At 37.7% G+C, this 18,579-nt stretch overlaps 1 protein-coding gene across 1 annotated transcript; it reads left to right on the plus strand.

Annotated features, from left to right (window-relative positions):
- The first annotated feature begins 9,079 nt into the window (after positions 1 to 9,079).
- On the plus strand, positions 9,080 to 11,339 carry LOC141811651 (inactive leucine-rich repeat receptor-like protein kinase CORYNE). Its single transcript, XM_074699675.1, has 2 exons — positions 9,080 to 10,568; positions 10,799 to 11,339. Exons 1-2 carry the CDS (start codon positions 9,706 to 9,708, stop codon positions 11,106 to 11,108), a joined length of 1,173 nt encoding a protein of 390 aa, XP_074555776.1. The 5' UTR covers positions 9,080 to 9,705; the 3' UTR covers positions 11,109 to 11,339.
- Positions 11,340 to 18,579: the final 7,240 nt, after the last annotated feature.

Raw genomic sequence — 18,579 nt, forward strand, 5'->3', positions numbered from 1 at the left:
ACACCCAGCTGAGGAACAATCGGAAAAGGGATGGGTTGGAGGCTTAGTTTGCTGATTTCTGAACGTTTCTGATAGTTTCTGTCTTTTCTGATTTCAACGTTTCTATTAAAATCAAATTCTTAGCAACTTTGTGACTTTGTTAATTCTTAGCTTGTGTTTGGATTTGGAATCGATTTAGAGTTTGATTAGTTAGTTTTAATCTTTCAATTGCAACTTAGAAACCCTTAAACTCTGATTTCTCCCAGTTTTCACTGTCCCGTGCCAATCTTCAATCACTATTGCGTGCCAATTTTTGATTTCCTTGTATCAGTTGATGAATGTGAGTAGGATTAATCAGTGGAATTCATGGCAGTTGGTTAAGGTTAAGTAGTTTCATTGCATAATTGCTTTATGAGCTAGATTTTACTTTTCCTTGTTCTATAGTTGCATTTCATGTCTTCAATGCTTTGAGGATGTTATTTAGAGTTTGCATTAGGGTTTGGTTTGCATTAGGATTTGACAAATTTCAGTTAACAAAGACTTGAATTTGCATTCCACAATTGCCTTAGAACATAACTAGGATAGGTTAGGACAGGTTGAATTCTTTTACTTTAAATTGCATTGAATCTTTGGTTTGATTTCATATTTTGCTTTAATAGTTGCATGTTAGATTAGTTATTTGCATTCTTCAAGTGTTTACTGATTTTGAATCTTATTTCATTTGAAAAATACCAAAACCCCCATTTTTATTAGAAAACCCCAAAAAGAACGACATCGAAAGCTCAATTCACGCAATTATCTACTAGTCCTTTGAAAAACACGACTCGATGCCCCTATATTACATTTGTTTGTATTTCTCGTGGGTTTTCGATAAATTTATAAATTCTAATTTGCAACCCTACTCGTGACACATAGCAATTAAGGGTTATCAATGACACTTTTGTCAATGTTCGATCACAGGTCATAGACGTAAGTATCTAAACTTTATTATCACTCACATTTAACAATGACTAGTAATACGGTGGATATGAGGACCTACACATGTCAAAGTCAAGCATGGGTGGAGGTCAAAGTTGCCACCCAACTCCCTCAGTTCGGCCATCCACCTCTTTCAACTCAGTCACTCGACTCCTCCTTCAGCTCGACCACCCGACTCCTCCCTCAGCTCGGTCATCCCTGAAATGGACAATGGCGACAAATATTCTAAACATGTTACACCGTGTGGGGAGTGAAGCGGTTATATTGGTGTCAAAATTGGTCCTCTAGATGCTTTTCATCAAACATTTGGCATCTAGTGAATGGAGAGGTCACTAACGATTGTTGAATCTGATCTCCCACTCACTCATACAAGGAAGATGGAGGGGAAGGAGACGTCCAACGTGGAGATGCTTTTTTGATAACTATATAAACCCTAAAAGTAATGGAAGAGGCTGGCTCTCTCTCCCAAGTAACTCCACTAAACCCTCTCTTTTCCTTCTTCTTTTTAGCTACTTTTGATACCGGAAGGAAATCCTAACTTGAGGGTTGGAGTGTCCACGCCGAGACCCGCCTCAGCGCTCATTCTAATCCTCGGTTGAGTGATGCAAGCATCCCAAGCGTTCTCTTCAACCTTTTCCCCTCCCCTCGACAGTTGTATCTTGTTGACTCACCTGCCCGTGATCTCAGACAGGAATAACTAACTTTATTATTTGTATATTAGATAATAATAATAATAATTTCTTTTACATAGGATGATATTAATGCTAGAGTTGCACAAGTGTCTCAACCTACTATAGAGTGAGGGGAGGCACAAATTCTATCACACAATATTATAAATGATATGTATTATGAGGTTATTGGTGGAAGCAAGAAGAACTTCTATGACTTTGGTTCTCAGACAAAGATTGTATTTGATTGTGTGTTGTGTACTCCTAGGCTCAAGGGTTGTCCAAGTTCTTCATATGTTGAAGTGCAATCATTAAGGGTGGAGAATCAAGAATTGAGAGCTCGGGTCACAACAATAGGGCAATTGATGAAAGATCGGATCTAGGCGGCAGTAAACTAGTCGATGCAAGATTTTTCATTTATGTTGTCTCATTCATTAATTCATTCTTCTACTTTTCCTGATGATATGGCGGGGCGATGATACTTCATCAAGGTATCTCGATAACAACTCAACACAGTCCAGTCAGTCAGTCGGACTACGCCTCCTTCGACTAGACTAATTGAGAATGCTTGTGATGTGGCAGAAATATATTACTCCCACATGTCATGCAAGATAAAGTCATAAAGCCAGTTCATCTTTAAAGTTAAAAAACTCTAAGACTGTTTCACCTGAAGAATAAAAAAAATTTCTTGAATTATTTCTTAAACGAATATTTCAAAATATTTCTAAAAAATTAAAATGGATATCTCAAAATATTTCCTAAATGGATGCTAATATTTCGGAGATCAACTCTATAAAAGATTGCCCATACCTATGGGCACAGGTATACACACATCAACCCTAATTTTTTAAGTCATTAAACTCCCTTCTCACGCAAAACCCTAACTTGAGCGTGAAAGTGACTTGCCGGGATCGTTACCCCGGTGTCATTCTAACTTTCTTTTTGAGTATTTTTTAGGTTTCTTTATCACTCTGAGCAACTATCTAAAAAGAGTGTGCATGTCAGCAGTTCATGAATCAGTGGCTTGATCATTCATGGTGTATTGACTGGAACACTTGACTTTTCAAGTCCGTATGATTTTGATTTTCAGAAGACTCAAGACCTTAGAACTATTGATAAGTAGGTTATATATATTGTGGATTTATGTGATAAATATTTTTGGATAAATATTTGTATTTTGAAATTGATAATTTGGATATCGTTGCTTAATATTAAATTGATTGATATTGATATTGTAATTATGTAGATTTGGATGTAGTTACTAATATTATTATAATTAGTGTGATATTGTAATTTTTTTATAGATTTTATATATATTAAACTATATTATACTAAAATTATGTTAAAATAACTATAGATTTTAAATTTTCATCACTAATTTAGCGACTGAATTTACATTCGATTGTTAAATTTGCGATCGAATTAGCGATTGATTTAAATTTATCATCAAATTTAGAGACCCAAATATCGATCTCCAAATTTAATGACCGAAATTAAAATTTCAATCGTTCAAATTTAACGATTGATTTTATTTCGATCGCTAAGTTAGCGATCAAATTAAAAATTATAATCACTAACAGTTAGCTAGCGATCAAAATTAAAATGACCAATTACTAAATTCTTTTAGTGATATCTTCCGGGGAGGGAAACTTATTCTACTCCACAACAAGTTCTCCTCGGACAACACTTTAAGAATCCGATTCTATCTACTAATCTACGCTTCGCTTTCAGAGCTAATCATACCACAGTATTGGTGCTATTCCTTTTTTATTCCCTTTGCCCGCAAGTTCTTTTGGCAGAGAGCTGGTGGCATTTTTGCCTAATCATGCCACAGCATTGATGGTATTCCTTTTTTAAGCCATTTGCTTGCAAGTTCTTTTGGCAAAGAGCCGGAGGCATTTTTGCCTTCGTCACTGCACCTGTTTGCCATCTTATCTCTTATCTTCTCTTCTTCCTGACGAGAGCTTATATATGATGCAAGCTTTGAACTAATTTGATTGAATTCATGACCTCTTTCATGGCTCTTATAAGTTTCCTTACCTTGGTTAAGAAAGTCAACATCTGACACAATTGACGACGACACGTCGGATACAATGCCCGACCCCATGGCCACTAGCTCAGTTTGGTACCCGACCTCTCAGCTAGCTCAGCTCGGGCTCCCCTCGAGCTCCCCGCCTAAGCTCCAAGTCCGAGCTCCATGCCCGAGCTCTCCGTTCTAGCTTAGTGGCCGAGCTCCGACTTAGCTGACTCTGTGGTCGATTCGACACCTGATTGACTTTGTACCCCACTGTCTCTGCTCCCGAGTGAATTCGTGATCTCCCAGATAGAGATCTACTCCTCAGTCAACTCAGTCTCGTCGAGTCCGTGCTCCTGCCCAAGTAGTCTCGCTCCATCATCACTACCTCCCTCACTCAGCTTGTCAAACCGTCACCAGACTGTCACATGAAACGGTAAAGTATTTAACGGTAGATCACATATCCCATTAATACAGCATGATATACCGTGCCAAGCATGGGAGACGGGACCCTTAACTATCGCGATAGGATTCTCCCTTATCGTCGATATGACGCCTCCTCTGACGCCTTATATAAATCCCACTTCCCGCAGGCACAGCTACACACGTAGACACAAACCCACAATTCATCATTCTCTCTGTTCTGTGCATCTCCTTCTTCTCTATTGTCGGCTGATAAACTGACTTGAATGTCGGAGTGGCTGAGCTAGGGCACTTATGGTCTCCATTCTAACCCTTCTTTCTCTTCGACGCTCTACAAGAACGCCACCTTCTTCTGCTAATCGTGGGTTGTAGGCGACTTCGTTAGCACAGAGGTCAAATGTCTAGTAACTCATTTAGAGGCGATCTCAAACAAAAACACTATCAATCCAAGCCATGAAGTTTCCAGTCCAGAGAATAGAGCAATGCGTGCACACAAAGTACATGGCACATTATATTGCATGAGTTGGGTGTTCATCTTCTCTCTATCTTGGCATCCACCCTATGTTTAGGAGCTGAACCTGAGCCAGCGTCACTTGGGATGGTAGCTCATTGCTATGTGTCAATGAACGTGATACATGCCAAATGGCTTGCTCACCACCACCACCACCACCTCCTCCTCAGGATGCTAGTACGTTCCTTTTTATGGCTAGTAGTTAATAGAAATGGCAAGCATTTGGATCATAACTTCTAGACGATGTGGCATGTAATGACTCAACAAACACACTTCGTTTAACATCCACAAAAGAAGGCGGCCATGGCTCTAGCAAAACTCGAACCTTTGAAAAATATTGGATATTAGGACCTTAATGGACCAATACGGTTTTGTAAAAAAATAAGAATGTCATTAATTGATGAAAGTCATAATTGACTTCAAATCGAAATCTACATTTCGCGTAGATAGATTTAGACTATTAATTTGCTCAAAATCGATTAAGGATGAATGAAAAATTAATTATTTAAAGACAACCCCAGAACAACATTAATTGTTAATTAATGCTATATAAGGAAGTGGATGAGGAATAGTTCCACAACGAAAATTTTTGATGGATTTCCTTTCCTTATTAATGATGCTGTGTTAATAAAGTTAACACAAAAAGACCATGTGTTCTCTTCTCAGGAGCGAGCAGGTGCTCACACCTGTGAGCCCGCCATGTGCGCACGCGCGCACGTGCGTAATGGGCGCTTTGTCGACGCACTTTGCACTTGAGTGACGTGTCAGACTCATATGTAACGTGGCAAAGCCTATGTGGCATCCACGTGGGCAAGAAGAGATGACTGGACTGTTGACTGGGCAAACGGATGACAACCGTTGATCAAAGAAGTGTAATGGATCGCATGTGATGCGATCTAGAGCGTTGGATCGTGAAGAGTCACGATCTGACCGCTTGGGATGAGACTTGATCTGAAGTGTCAGATCGAATGGATCATTTGATCCAGATTCGACGGCTGATGACCAAAGGAGAGATCTGAGGGTTACAACCCTTCAGATCTAATGGATGAGATTAAAGTGGACTATGTGAAAGGTTACAACCCTCCAGATTGGACGATTCAGATCGATCCAGCCCAAAGAACACATCCTCTCACCCAAAGGGCATTCAACCACTTCATTTGGTATAAATAGATCCCTCCAGATGCTGGAAAGATCATCAAATTCATCGATTCTACTCTTCCTTGTGCATTCATCTCATCTAGTGCATTCGGAGTCCAAAAAGCCTACAAGAAAGTTTGATGGTCTCGGAATTTGAAGTGCTACTATTCTGAGACGTTTGTCGTTGTATCTTGGGAACAAATTGCTGCTATCCATAAGCACCGTAGCGGAGCAATATCGTTTACAGAGATAGTGTCAAATACTAGCCTCGACGATCCATATCAGTTTGCGACATCCTCCTTGAAGCTATCGGAATCAACAAAAAATACTAATAGCATCTTAACGGAGCCATATGTCGTCAACCTTTGAACCTAAAGTATATAGAGTTCGCTAGTAACAAAGTTGCCCGAGCTCAACAAACCACTTCTCAATACCTCAACAAACCACTTCTCAATACCATTTCAACGAGAGGCATTTTAAAAACAAATAAAAATATAGGAAACACAAACCTCTTTTAAATAATCAAGTCGGACTAGATCAAGTATCTAGATACAACCAATAAAATATAGGAATTGGGGTGCATGAAAGGCAAAAAGAATGACACCTTTCTTCTTAAACTCATCACTACTCTCTTATCTATTGAAATAGTAACCGCTATATATATATATGAAAGAACAAGATGCAACTAGAAACTAAAGTCCATTTTACTCTCAGGGTCAACTAGAAGCTAGATGCAACTTGAATTTACCTTGCATTTTAAAAACAAATAAAAATATAAGTAGCAATTCCTAATTTATTTTTCACTATTATTGCTACACAATATTCATTTTTCAGCCGTTTGATAATATTAAAATTTAGAAAATTATTTTATGAAAGAAAACAAACATAGAATCATTTTTTAAAAAAAATCAAAATGTCTCCAAAAATCTAGAATCTTAATGTTATCATTTTTTATAAAATAAACATTACACTTTATCTTTTAAAAAAAAAATAATTCAGCAAATATCAAGATTCATTGATATATAACAAGGTCATGTAGAAATAACTCAATAGGTGTTTCAAGGTACATGAGGCCATTTTAGAAGTCATATGGTCGTATTATTATTGTTTTTTTCTACAAATGATTTTTTATAATAATAATAATAATAATAAATTTACTGTATTATTTGTCAATTTTATTCCAATGCATTTGTGCCACAAATGAAGGATCGTTTTTTTGAAAAATATGCACTTTCTACCCAAAATAAAGCACTTGAGTGGATTCTTTTCCTCTTTTTTTTCAACATGAACAACTTTGCATTGATTCAGCCACGTCTAATCTTATCTCTTCTTCTCACTCGAATAACTTATACATCACTTCAAAACTAGCCTTGAGAAAAAATATTAAATGTCCAAAAAGTAGAGGAATTTTTTTGCTTTCAAACATGATATCTTCCACGCATCTCCTTTATTGGTCTAGTTAGTCTTTGTTTCACTCTCTTTTGTATTAAACAAATGTTTTATTTCCAGGGCATAAGTTACAAGGATATCTCTTTTTTATTGAATCATAAAAGGAACATCCTACGTTAATTTTTTTTTTATCAAAAGGACAGCTCACCCATTGTAAAATGACATAACTATCCTTCAATACTCTTCTCATTACTATCCTGTCTCTCACCTAAATGAGGGCATTGTAGCAACTACGAAATCATAATTGCTACATAGTTGTAGTAGTTATGATTTTATAGTTGCTACAACTGAGTTGCCACATAATTGTAATAGTTATGATTCTATAACTACTACAACATGGAAAAAAATTTTAAGATTAAAATCATTTGGAGTCTCTAAAAAAAATTTAAATGATATTTTTGAGTCTGAAACTAGGCTATTACAAGTTCCAACCCATAACCAGCTGTAGATCTCTAAATGAACTTTGATTTGATATATTGTGCGTCTTATGGTTCGACTCGAGTTAAAAGTTATGATCTCTCAAAATTTAAGATTTAATATTCACGTTGTAATAGCTACGGTTTTATAGTTGATAAAACGTGAATGTTAAACTTTAAACTTTGAGAGTAACCATAACTTTTGACTTAGATTGAACCACGCGATGCTAAGGATGTAAACGAGCCAAGCCGCTCGGGGCTATTCAAGTCTCAATTCAAAAAAAAAAGTTCATTCAATTAAGTTATCGAACTAAGTTCGAGTTTGATTTCATGCTCGAAAACATTATCGAGCCGAGCTCAAGCTTAACAATATTTAGTTCGTGAGCTCATAACAAAAGACTCCCGAATATATTTGTTAAGAAACTCATTTTATATATATATATATATATATATATATATATATATATATATATATATATATATATTACATGAATTATAAATATTATATATTAACGAGTTAAATTCGATCTAAGCTCATTTAACTTTTAAATGAGTCATTTTCAAATCGAGCTTGAACTAAGTTCGTTTAATTTTTAAATGAATCATTTTCAAATCGAATTTGAACTAAGTTTGTTTAACTTTTAAATGAGCCATTTTCGAACTGAGCTCAAGTCATTCACGAATTATTTAATTTCATTATAAGTCAAGCTCGAGCTTAATAATTAAAGCTCGAATCAAACTCAAGCTGAGCCCGAGCTTAATTAGAGAAAATGAATTGAGCTCGAGCACGAGTTTCTTACTGTTCGGCTTGGCTCGATTTAGTTCGATTACATCCCTACGTAACGCATAATATATTAAATCGAAGTTCATTCATAAATCTATAATTAATTATTAAATAAAATATATAATAGTTAGATTTCAGACTTAAAAATATCTTTTAAAACTTTTGAATAATTTATCTTTAAAAAATTCATATTATAGTAGTATAATTTTGTAGCTATTATAATTATATAGTAACTATAATTTGGTAAATTTCGTAGTTGTTATAATGTGTCCGATTAATTTAGGATTTAAATGAAAAATATAGATAGTATAATAATAATGAGAATAATATTAAAAGATAATTATATTATTTTATAGATGATGAGATATTTTTTTAATAAAAAATAATCATAGGACAGTATTTGACGATTAACTTTTACTCTTATTTCTAACTTAAGCATATCTTTATTAAGTTTTTTAATAATTTATATAATTTGAGAGTTTTTTTCAATTTTTGTCTTATATATTTTGAACTCCGCGCCTGTGCAGGGTACCCCAATATGAATAATTGAAAAAATTATGTATCAGCGAGAGGGAATACGTTTGGTCGTTGTCAGTCTGGAGAGATGCCAGTCTGTGGCCCAACGCAACTCCCCGATTCCAAAGCGGAGCAGCAGCCTAAAACAAAGCAAATCAAATCTTTATTACACAGTGATGAAGTTAAATGCATGCATTAATCGTCTCCTTCTCCCTTCTCCATTCAGTCCTTCGCTCAACCATCAATCGGATTGAAGAATTTAATTGATCCAGAAATAAAACAAAGAGAAAAGCAGCAGAATCTGCCATGGCTCACGAGAGAAAAAACACAGACAAATAACACGCAAACCCATACGCTTTCTCTTTACCGCCCCTCTCCCTCTTTCTCTCTCTATCTCTGCTTTTTCATCTGCTTTCAGCGATGAGCGCTTTTATTTGTGTTCCCTCGAGGGAGAGAAATGTTGGAGCTCGTGGAGAATGTTGAAGGGGAAAGGGTAAAGAAAAGGCGAGATTTTTATCAGTTGGGGAGCGCTCTCAGTCTCTGCGAGTCATCTTCTTGCTTTGTCGTTGCTTCTTTGCTTGCCTCCTTGCTTCATTATGATAGCTGGCGAGTCAAAGGAAGCTACCAACGACAACAAGCTTGTCGCCTCTTAGTTCGAGTTTGTTGCTTGGATTCTTGTTTCTTGGATTTTTGTGTGTGATCTCTGGTTCTTCTTCTTCTCTCCTCTTCTGTGGCTTCGCTCTGCTTCCGAATCACTGGTAAAAATTCGATCTTGGGGAAGCTGCTTGTTTGGAGCTCTTTCTCCTTGCAGGTCTTTTGGTGGTTTCCCTATGGGCTGCAAGAACCCTAGCAAAACCCTGTCCCTCGTCTTCCTCACCTTGTTCGCCATCCAAGCCTTCGCGCAAGTTCCGCACTCCGAGGCGCCGGCGGCTTCTCCGCTTTCCAAGGCGCCGCCCAAGTTCGCCCACAATGGCCGCCTTCGCCGGATGATCCTCGGCGCCCTCTTCGGCTCCCTCACCGGCTTCGTCGCATCCCTCCTCTTCCTCCTCTCCGTCCGCCTTCTCCTCCTCTGCGCATGCCGTCCGCCCATTCTCAAAGGCCCTGTCGTCTTCACCCCTGCCATCTCCTCCAAAGCTCTCCAATCCGCCCTATCCTCCGACGCCCAGTCGATTCCCAACGGGAAGTACTACCGCGTCGTCCTCGACGACTCCGGGCTCACCGTGGCGGCCAAGAGGCTCCAACTGGGCGCCACCGACGCCGGGCCACCGGCGAACTCCGACTCCCACAAGCGCAGAGTGCAGCACGAGCTTGAACTGCTCGCGAGGGTGAAGCACCGGAACGTGATGAGCTTGAGGGCGTATATCCGAGAGCAGGAACACGTATGGCTGGTCTACGACCACCTCGCTGGAGGAAGCCTAGAGGAGGCAATAGTAAAGGTGCGGGCGGATCAGCTCAAACTTGGTTGGGACGTGAGGCATCGCATCGCCGTCGGCATAGCCAAGGGCCTAAGGTACCTCCACTTCGAGTGTGGCCGGAGAATTCTGCACTACAGCTTGAAGCCGTCGAATGTGATGCTTGAGGAAGGGTGTGAGCCAAGACTAGCAGACTTTGGACTGGCAATGCTTGCAAACTCTCGCATGGACGCACCAAGCACTGCTTACTACGCTGCTCCTGAGTGTTTCCAAAGTTGCAGGTACGATAGATCCTTATCTGAACTTCTAAGCCATGATCCAACGATTCTTTGAGGAACACAGCTAACCTCCATGACCAGAGGAAGTTCAATCCTTCCTGGTTGACAAACCTTAAAAGTTTTGGCGACGATGATCCAATGATCCGATTGCGATCATACCATTCCTGTTATTACAGTCGCTAATCAGTGCATTTCTATTGATTCATCTGTTAATCTGTTCTTGCCTTCAGCAGGTATACAGATAAGAGTGACATATATAGCTTCGGGATGATCCTCGGCGTGCTTCTCACCGGAAAAGATCCATCCGATCCGTTCTTTGCTGGAGAAACAGGGAGAGGCAGCTTGGGAAGATGGATCAGGCATCTGCAGCAAGTCGGAGAGGCACGACAGGCCTTGGACGAGGCTATGCTAGGCGAAGAGCTTGAGGAAGAAGAGATGCTAATGGCAATCAGAATTGCTATCGTCTGCATGTCAGATTTGCCGGCCGACCGGCCATCCAGCGACGAGCTGGTGTCGATGCTTACTCAACTACATGGCTTCTGAGGACACCCAACTCTGTGCCTTGTGCTTAGAAGCCATGGATGATGGTGGTGATTTAGCTTGTGATATATACAATATTCTGAATGTATTTCTGTCGATCGATTAGGTGCCTTTTTTTGGTGCTTGGCATCCATGGAAGTTGGCCATGTCTCAGCCAGCTAAGCTTCCGAAATCCTTTGTAGGGATGTAGAATGCAAAGAGTTCTGCTTGTATGAGTATTAATATGATCGTCCTTTGCTCAACTTCGTTTATATTTGCCTATGATCAGATTAATATGCAATAGAAATGTACAAATACATAAACAAGTATAATTATAAACTAATTTTTACGTGATTTGGAATTCTTGATTCTTATAATTTGTCGCGGATTACTCTTAAAATTTTGCTATATTTTTGCCTCTTCAAAAGCCAAATTTAGAATTCTCTTTGTGCAATGATACCTTGAAAAAAAAATGCAAAGATTAAAAATAATGTAGTAAATAAAAATCACGCCATAAGAATTTTGTTTTGCGTGCTTTATATCCCAACGCTTTCCTTGAAATCAATCGCGAACGAAAGGAATTTGTTGTTTGCTTCTGTTTAACCCTCAAGTCTGTTCTATTAATCGATTGATATTCACATTAATTAATTACTTCAAAACATATATTTTTTAATAGTCTTTCGTGGGTTTGAGTTCTTTGGGTGGACTCTCTCAAACTTGACTACTCCATGCCCTAAATTTGATCAAATCATAAATCCCATGGTTTACAAGTGCTCCACTCTACCAATCGATAACCACTTCAAGGTTGAGTCTATATTGTGTTAAAAGATCTCATGTCTCTAGAACATCCTCATTTACCTAGTATAAGTCATCCTTAACTAGTCAAAATGTCATCTTTACCTAGTATGTAATCTCAACTTATTAAGACTTTTCTTGCCTAGATACTCTTCTTTTTTAGGACTTTAACTATTACCCAATATTTAACCAACCTATGTTTATCATGACTTCTACTTGTCCAAATTCAAGTAATCCATTACTTTGTTAAGACTTCTAATATCTAGAGTTACTCCTCTACAACTTCAACTTTGCCTGATATTTAATTACTATTGACCCATCGAGATTTCATCACTGTTAAGCATTTGGTCCTCTATGATTTGTTTGGAGTTTCATCACTTTCCTAACATCTAATTTCCCTGGACATATTAGACCTTCTTTCACTATCAAGCATCAAATCTTTCATAATCTGATATTTTTAGAATAAGTTTTCAAGCTGTGGTGAGTCACAATGGACGTCATTAAAGTAACCATGTGCCTAAGATAAAGCTTTCCTAAAACAATTAGCCCAAGGGACTTAATACTAACTCTTGGTCTAATTAGCTCATATTGAACTGCGGTAGCTTCAATTAGTTCTACTAGACTGAGTGCACCAGGTAGAACACATATGATTCAACCTCGACATGCTTCGCCTAAGCTTCTCTAACCTGCTATCATCCCAATCCCTCTCGATGCTAGGTTGTCAATGTTAGGTTAACCTTTTTCTAACTAACCATTTTAATTTTAAACATAAAATTAAACTAAGCATATATAAAAAATAATAAATCAGACAATTATGTAATTTACCTAATTAAAATGATTTTTCTATTGGCTCCTCCTGGATCAAGACCCTGAATCCGTCTGGTCAGATAATGAATTCGATCTTTGGGGACTCAATATTGATTCAATCCAAGTTGATTAGTCAAGCTGGACTTGGGAACTCATGCTTGGATTCGTTGTCAATTGGTTTGATTTACTAATGACAAATATGATTTGTGTTGTGATTTAGTTTTATATCTGAGTCCGGATCGATTATACACGACCCTTTGAGTCCCAAACATTATATTAAGATACATAGGGCCCGAAGTAAATTGTTCTAATAAACCTTTAAGGTCCTCGACTTGAGCTTTCAAGGTGAAATTTTCTTTCTCAAGTTGTTGGACTTGAGTTGAAGTTCCACTTTGAACATCTACAGTTGAAGAACTTGGGCTAGTCTTCTCCTTAAGGATTGTTACATCCTTTTGGAGTGACTTGACCCGAACTATAGACTTAGCTAACTTACAAGTTAAAAAAAAAATCATTGAATATGATTTTTCTACTAATTGATGACTTATAGTGGAATTTGGACCTTCTGAACCAGATACGGATCCATGGCTTAACTCGGACTCGACTTCAGATTTGGTTTCAGAGTCAAGCTCGGATTTAATCTCGGCCATTTGCTCTCATACAGGTAGTGCTACGAAGTTTGCTTGTTCTTCCTTGTCTGATTCCTCTAACGAAGACTCATCCCATGTTGCTTTTAGCGTCTTCCTCCTTTACTTCTTATCTTTCTTCAGATTTGGACATTTTATCTTAAAGTTTCCTTTTCGTTACACCTGTAGCAGATTACTTCGGCTTTGGCCTTCGAGATTCGAGTTGGTCCAGTTTGTTTGTTCTTGGACTAGATCACCTTCTTGACTTCAAACTTGTTGAATCCTTTCTTTTTCTTAAACATCTTCCAAACTAGATTGACTAGCTCGGTGGTGATCTCGTCGTTGTCTTTTGAATTCGATTTGTCTTCAAATTTGGGTTCAGGTCAGAATTTAGACTTTGGCTCCTTTTTAATTTGACTCACAATTAGAGCAATACCCTTCTCTACCGGAGTAGTATTAGTTTGCTCATGCAATTTAAATTCAACAAATAATTCATCTAACTTAATTTTTGAAAGGTCCTGAGATATCTTGTAAGCATCGACTATTGATGCTCATAAAGTATTTCTTAGGAACACTTTTAATGCGTACCTTATTACATCTCAGTTCTCGATGGGTTGCCCAATTGCATGTAGGCCATTGAGAAGGTCTTGGATCCGAGTGTATAGTTGACTTGCAGACTCTCCTTCCTGCATCTTGATATTATATAATTTATTTAAAATTAAATCTCTTTTATTTACCTTTGTGTCAGGAGGTCCCTTCATGTAATTTGATTAACTTGCCTCACAGGTCTTTTGCGCTGATGAAGGGGTCTACTAGTTGAGTTCCTTCTTAGTTAGGCTGCATTGTAGAGTCTGGGTAGCCTTAGCATTTGCTTTGATTTTTAGTTTGGTGGTGTTGTCCCACTTTTCATAAGGTTGTGGGATTCCTTCTTCGTCGGTTGGGAGTGTAAACCTAGTTTGGATGATGATCAACATATCCACTTGAATTTTTAAGTGGAACTCCATCCGACCCTTCTAGTATCTGAAGTCTTCCCCAAAGAAGAGGGGAGGTCAAACTGTATTGTAGCTTTCTTGATAGGTCATTAAAAAGATCTTGCACACAATAAAAGGAAAAGAAAAAATATTTCAAGACTTGGTCTTGGATTAGTAGTACGGGAAAGAATAAAACAATGAACAAAGAAATAAAGCTACCAAAAAAAATTAAATGCTCAAATAGTGGTTGCACTAATTCAGAGCGCCCCTTGCTCTAATACCAATTGTAGGATCGAAAGCATGCTAGAGAAGGAGGGGAGAGGTAAATAGCGTTTATCTGCTTTTTCATTTTTTATAGAGATGCAACGGAAAAATAGAAATATGAAAGAAGAAAAAGACTCTTTTCTTTTTTACTTGGTTCACAGCCTACGGCTGCTACTCTAAGGTCCAAGGTTTAAGGTTATTGATCAATTTCGATGGGCAATTCACTAGTGTCTTCCTTATTAAAAAGAAGGAGGTTTCATCTTTTACAAAGAGAAGAACCGGTAATAAGTTTATCGATCTCTTATAATTTAAAGCACCGAAAAGGATAAGTAAAGAGTAGAAAGCTACTGACAAAAGATTACCAATTTAAGCAAAGTCATCAAAGCAATACTTCAATGTAAAATCAAAATTTTAGAGCATGATGAGCAGGAGGCAGTAGAAAATTATTGTGTAGAGTTGTTGGTCGCGACCTCCTTTTATTAGTCATTCCGGGCACACGGATCCCCTTTCGAGCACCCCTAGCTTGATTTGATTCAATCTTGCTTTGATCTGATCCCACGATCATCATGATTCTGTCATCTCCAGGTGCCTAAAACCCTTCCAAGCACTTGAATTGCTGATGTGGCAGCAGTTGATGAAGCGTTTCTTATTCGTACCTGATCATGACTTATCTATCCCCGGACACTTGAATTGCTTTTGGGTGCTTGGAGCATGAGGTGCTCCCGCCAACCCCCGTTTATCACCTCATCTGCTTTGTTGGTTTAAAATATTCTTATCGGAGCGCTCGGATCTATTAGGGGCGCTTGGACCATCCGGGTGCACGGAGTCTGATTTTCCTCCCACCTAATTTTCTTATATCAAAGAGTTAGCACAATACAAATATAGTGCAGAAAGTTATGTTAGGACAATTATATAATTGTCTGGTCTTGACTTTTGGGTTTTCAATGAAATCTTACATCAGACCGATGCCTACTGTTTCCTTCTATGGGAACACGCCCTCATCTATTCCTCTCAAGAGATATTACCTGTCTGCCAAACATTCGGTTCTCCAGACTTGTTTTGACTTTTCTATTCAGCATCTGATCCTCTGACTCCCAGTTTCTAGTCCGACTTGATCTTGGTCCTCTAAATCCCATCAAGTCCCTCCATCTAGTGTCATTGATCTACCAAGACTTCTGCCTAGTCCTTCCGATTAGGACTTTCTTACTTAGCCTCTAGTTAAGACTTTTCCTTACCTAGCCTCTAGCTAGGACTTACCTATTGTGCTACTTGCACGCTTAGATTAGTTCATCAGTTCATAAATAATACTTAACTTTAGACCTTTGCCAACGTCAAAATATAGATTCGATTCTAGTGCTCTTTGCGCCAACATCTATCTCTCGTGTAAATAACTCACTCACATACATTCCTTTAATCTTGATTCTCTTAATCTTTCTATTAATTTCTCTACTAGCCAAACTACTACATTATCATTTTTAAGTTGTTTGATAATTTGAAAAGATGATTAAACTTTAATGACCTTCTAGATTGTATCTATATTATAAAATTAAATTTTGAGAAAAATAATCCATATAATAATTTTAACCAAAACTATATAGTCATCCTAAAATTGTTTGAATACTTTTGAATGCATTATATTTAAATTTAAATTTTAAATAAAAAATAATTATATTTTAATTTGACTAAAATGATTAAATATGATTAGTTTTTAATTATTTTATAACTTTAAAAGAATGATGAGCAGCGACTTGGAGATCTATATGGAGAGTTCCTGTTATTCAGACAGGATGTTCGTGTGGAGCTCCAGACCATGAGGCAGGAGATTCTTGATCTGCTGCGAGGACAGCAGGCATGATTTTTTTTACTATGAGCTTTAATGATTGCAATGTTGTCATGATTATCCATGCTATGATTGCTATTCACTTGATGATTTTATTGATGATTTTATTGATGTTTTAAATATATAATGTTTTATGTGCTTATAAATGAATGATGCATAATTTCAAATCTTAAGGGGGAGAAAAGGTTGAAATATTTAGAAGAAGTCAAAATTCAACTTTAAAGGGGGAGCTTAAGTTTTTAAATCTAAGAAGTTGTAATTTTGAGTGATTAAAGGAGAACTAGATTTTGAATTATCAAAAAGAAAAGGAGTTGTGATGTCAAACCTTAAGGGGGAGTTTAATTTTACTCAAGGAGTTGTGATTTGAAACCTTAAGGGGGAGCTTATGTGTTTTAAAATTTTATGGAGTTATGATTAAGGGGGAGCATTTGATTTAAAAAGTGTTTGAAAGAAGTACATGATGTTTAGGGGGAGCCTAGTGGTTAAATCCTAAACTTACATAATCAAACACATTTTAAAATCCCTCAGGAATTTAAGGATAGTCTCCAAATCAGAAAATTCCAATTCATTAGAAATGTTGATACAAACTTGGACATATATTGACTTTATTCAATCACTTTTGGATTTTGTATCAAACTACCATATTTGAGACCAAAATTTTTCAAAAATATTTTTCTCAAATATGGTTAGTCATAAGTAATGTACGTGTGAAATTTCATGAATTTTTGAAACTCGTACAATTACTTATGCATTTTTCAAATTCGTCTCTGATAACTGAAATTCAGTTTATCAGTCGACTGTCTCAGACTGCAGTCGACTGCTGAGTCGACTGATATACTATGAGTCGACTGATACTTCTGTTTTCAGCATATTTTGAGAATTTAAATTGTTTTTCCCTCCGAAACGATTGTTGGTGCAATATTAAAGAGGGATAAACATTTTTAAGGAGAATTTTACCCTACTTAGTCTATGGATAATACTTTTTGATCTTTGACAAAAAGGGGGAGAAATATGAATGTTTAAGTTAAGGAGAAAATGAAGTTTTTCATGCCTATTCATATTTAATCATGCTCAATCATGCTATTCATGTTATCATACTTTATGATACTGTTAATATTCTCTGTTAATACTCTGATATCATGTGATTCATGCTTTATTTATCATGTTTCAATCACATGCTATGCTTTACATGATTTAAAGACCTAACTTAAACAAGGTTTTGCCAAACATCAAAAAGGGGGAGATTGTTGGTGCAATCTTTGCCCCAAGTGCATTGAGTTTCAATGTTTGGCTAAACCATGTTTAAAGTTAGGCAATACTTGTGATCTAACATGTGTGATGCAAGTTTGCAGGAAAGTCCAAGCGTAGTCTTGGCAAAGAAAAGTCCAAGTGGGTAGTCTTGGCAAAGAAAAGTCCAAAAGTCTTGGCAAGGAAAAGTCCAAGTGGGAAGTCTTGGCAAAGGAAAAGTCCAAGTGGGAAGTCTTGGCAAGGAAAAGTCCAAGTGGGTAGTCTTGGCAAGGAAAAGTCCAAGTGGGTAGTCTTGGCAAGGAAAAGTCCAAGTGGGTAGTCTTGGCAAAGACTTGACATGACGAAGCTGATGGAAGCATCTCAAGCTAGTGCAAGGATGATGGAGCATCCAGGGAAGGCATGAGGCTGTGGGAGATGTTTGAAGGCCGAGGTCTAGGTCAAGAGAAGCTGAAATGTGATTTTTCAGCTTCACCAGTCGACTGGCCCTGCCAGCAGTCGACTGCTCATAAATCAGACGCACACAGAAAAATCAGTCGAGCCAGAGGAAGACAGGAGTCGACTGGGCAGTCGACTGGTGTTATGGTGAGTCGACTGTTGCCAGTCGACTGGTCTTGGACAGTCGACTGTGATTTGAACGTTGCAGAAAATTGGCAAGCATTTAATGCACTTTAATGCGAGATTTTGTTGCCGATTGAAGGCATCAGTCGACTGGCCCTGCCAGCAGTCGACTGATGTTGCAGAGTTATAAAAGAAGCCTGCTCGAGAATTGATCAAGAATCTTCAAGCTATTTTCTGTCTCTTTGCGCTTCTTTTGAGAACGTGTTTGTTCTCTATTCTCTGCTTTCTTCCTCTCCTCCTAAACATTATTTCATATCATTTTGAGGAGATCAAAAGAGTTGTAAAGGTTTCTCCGCCTTCGAGGTTTTCGAGAAGGAGAAGATTCATAG

Source organism: Curcuma longa, chromosome 17 (assembly GCF_044706935.1).
Source record: "Curcuma longa cultivar G26 ecotype Majalengka, Jawa Barat chromosome 17, ITB_CL_G26_1.1, whole genome shotgun sequence".
Taxonomy (NCBI): Eukaryota; Viridiplantae; Streptophyta; class Magnoliopsida; order Zingiberales; family Zingiberaceae; genus Curcuma; species Curcuma longa.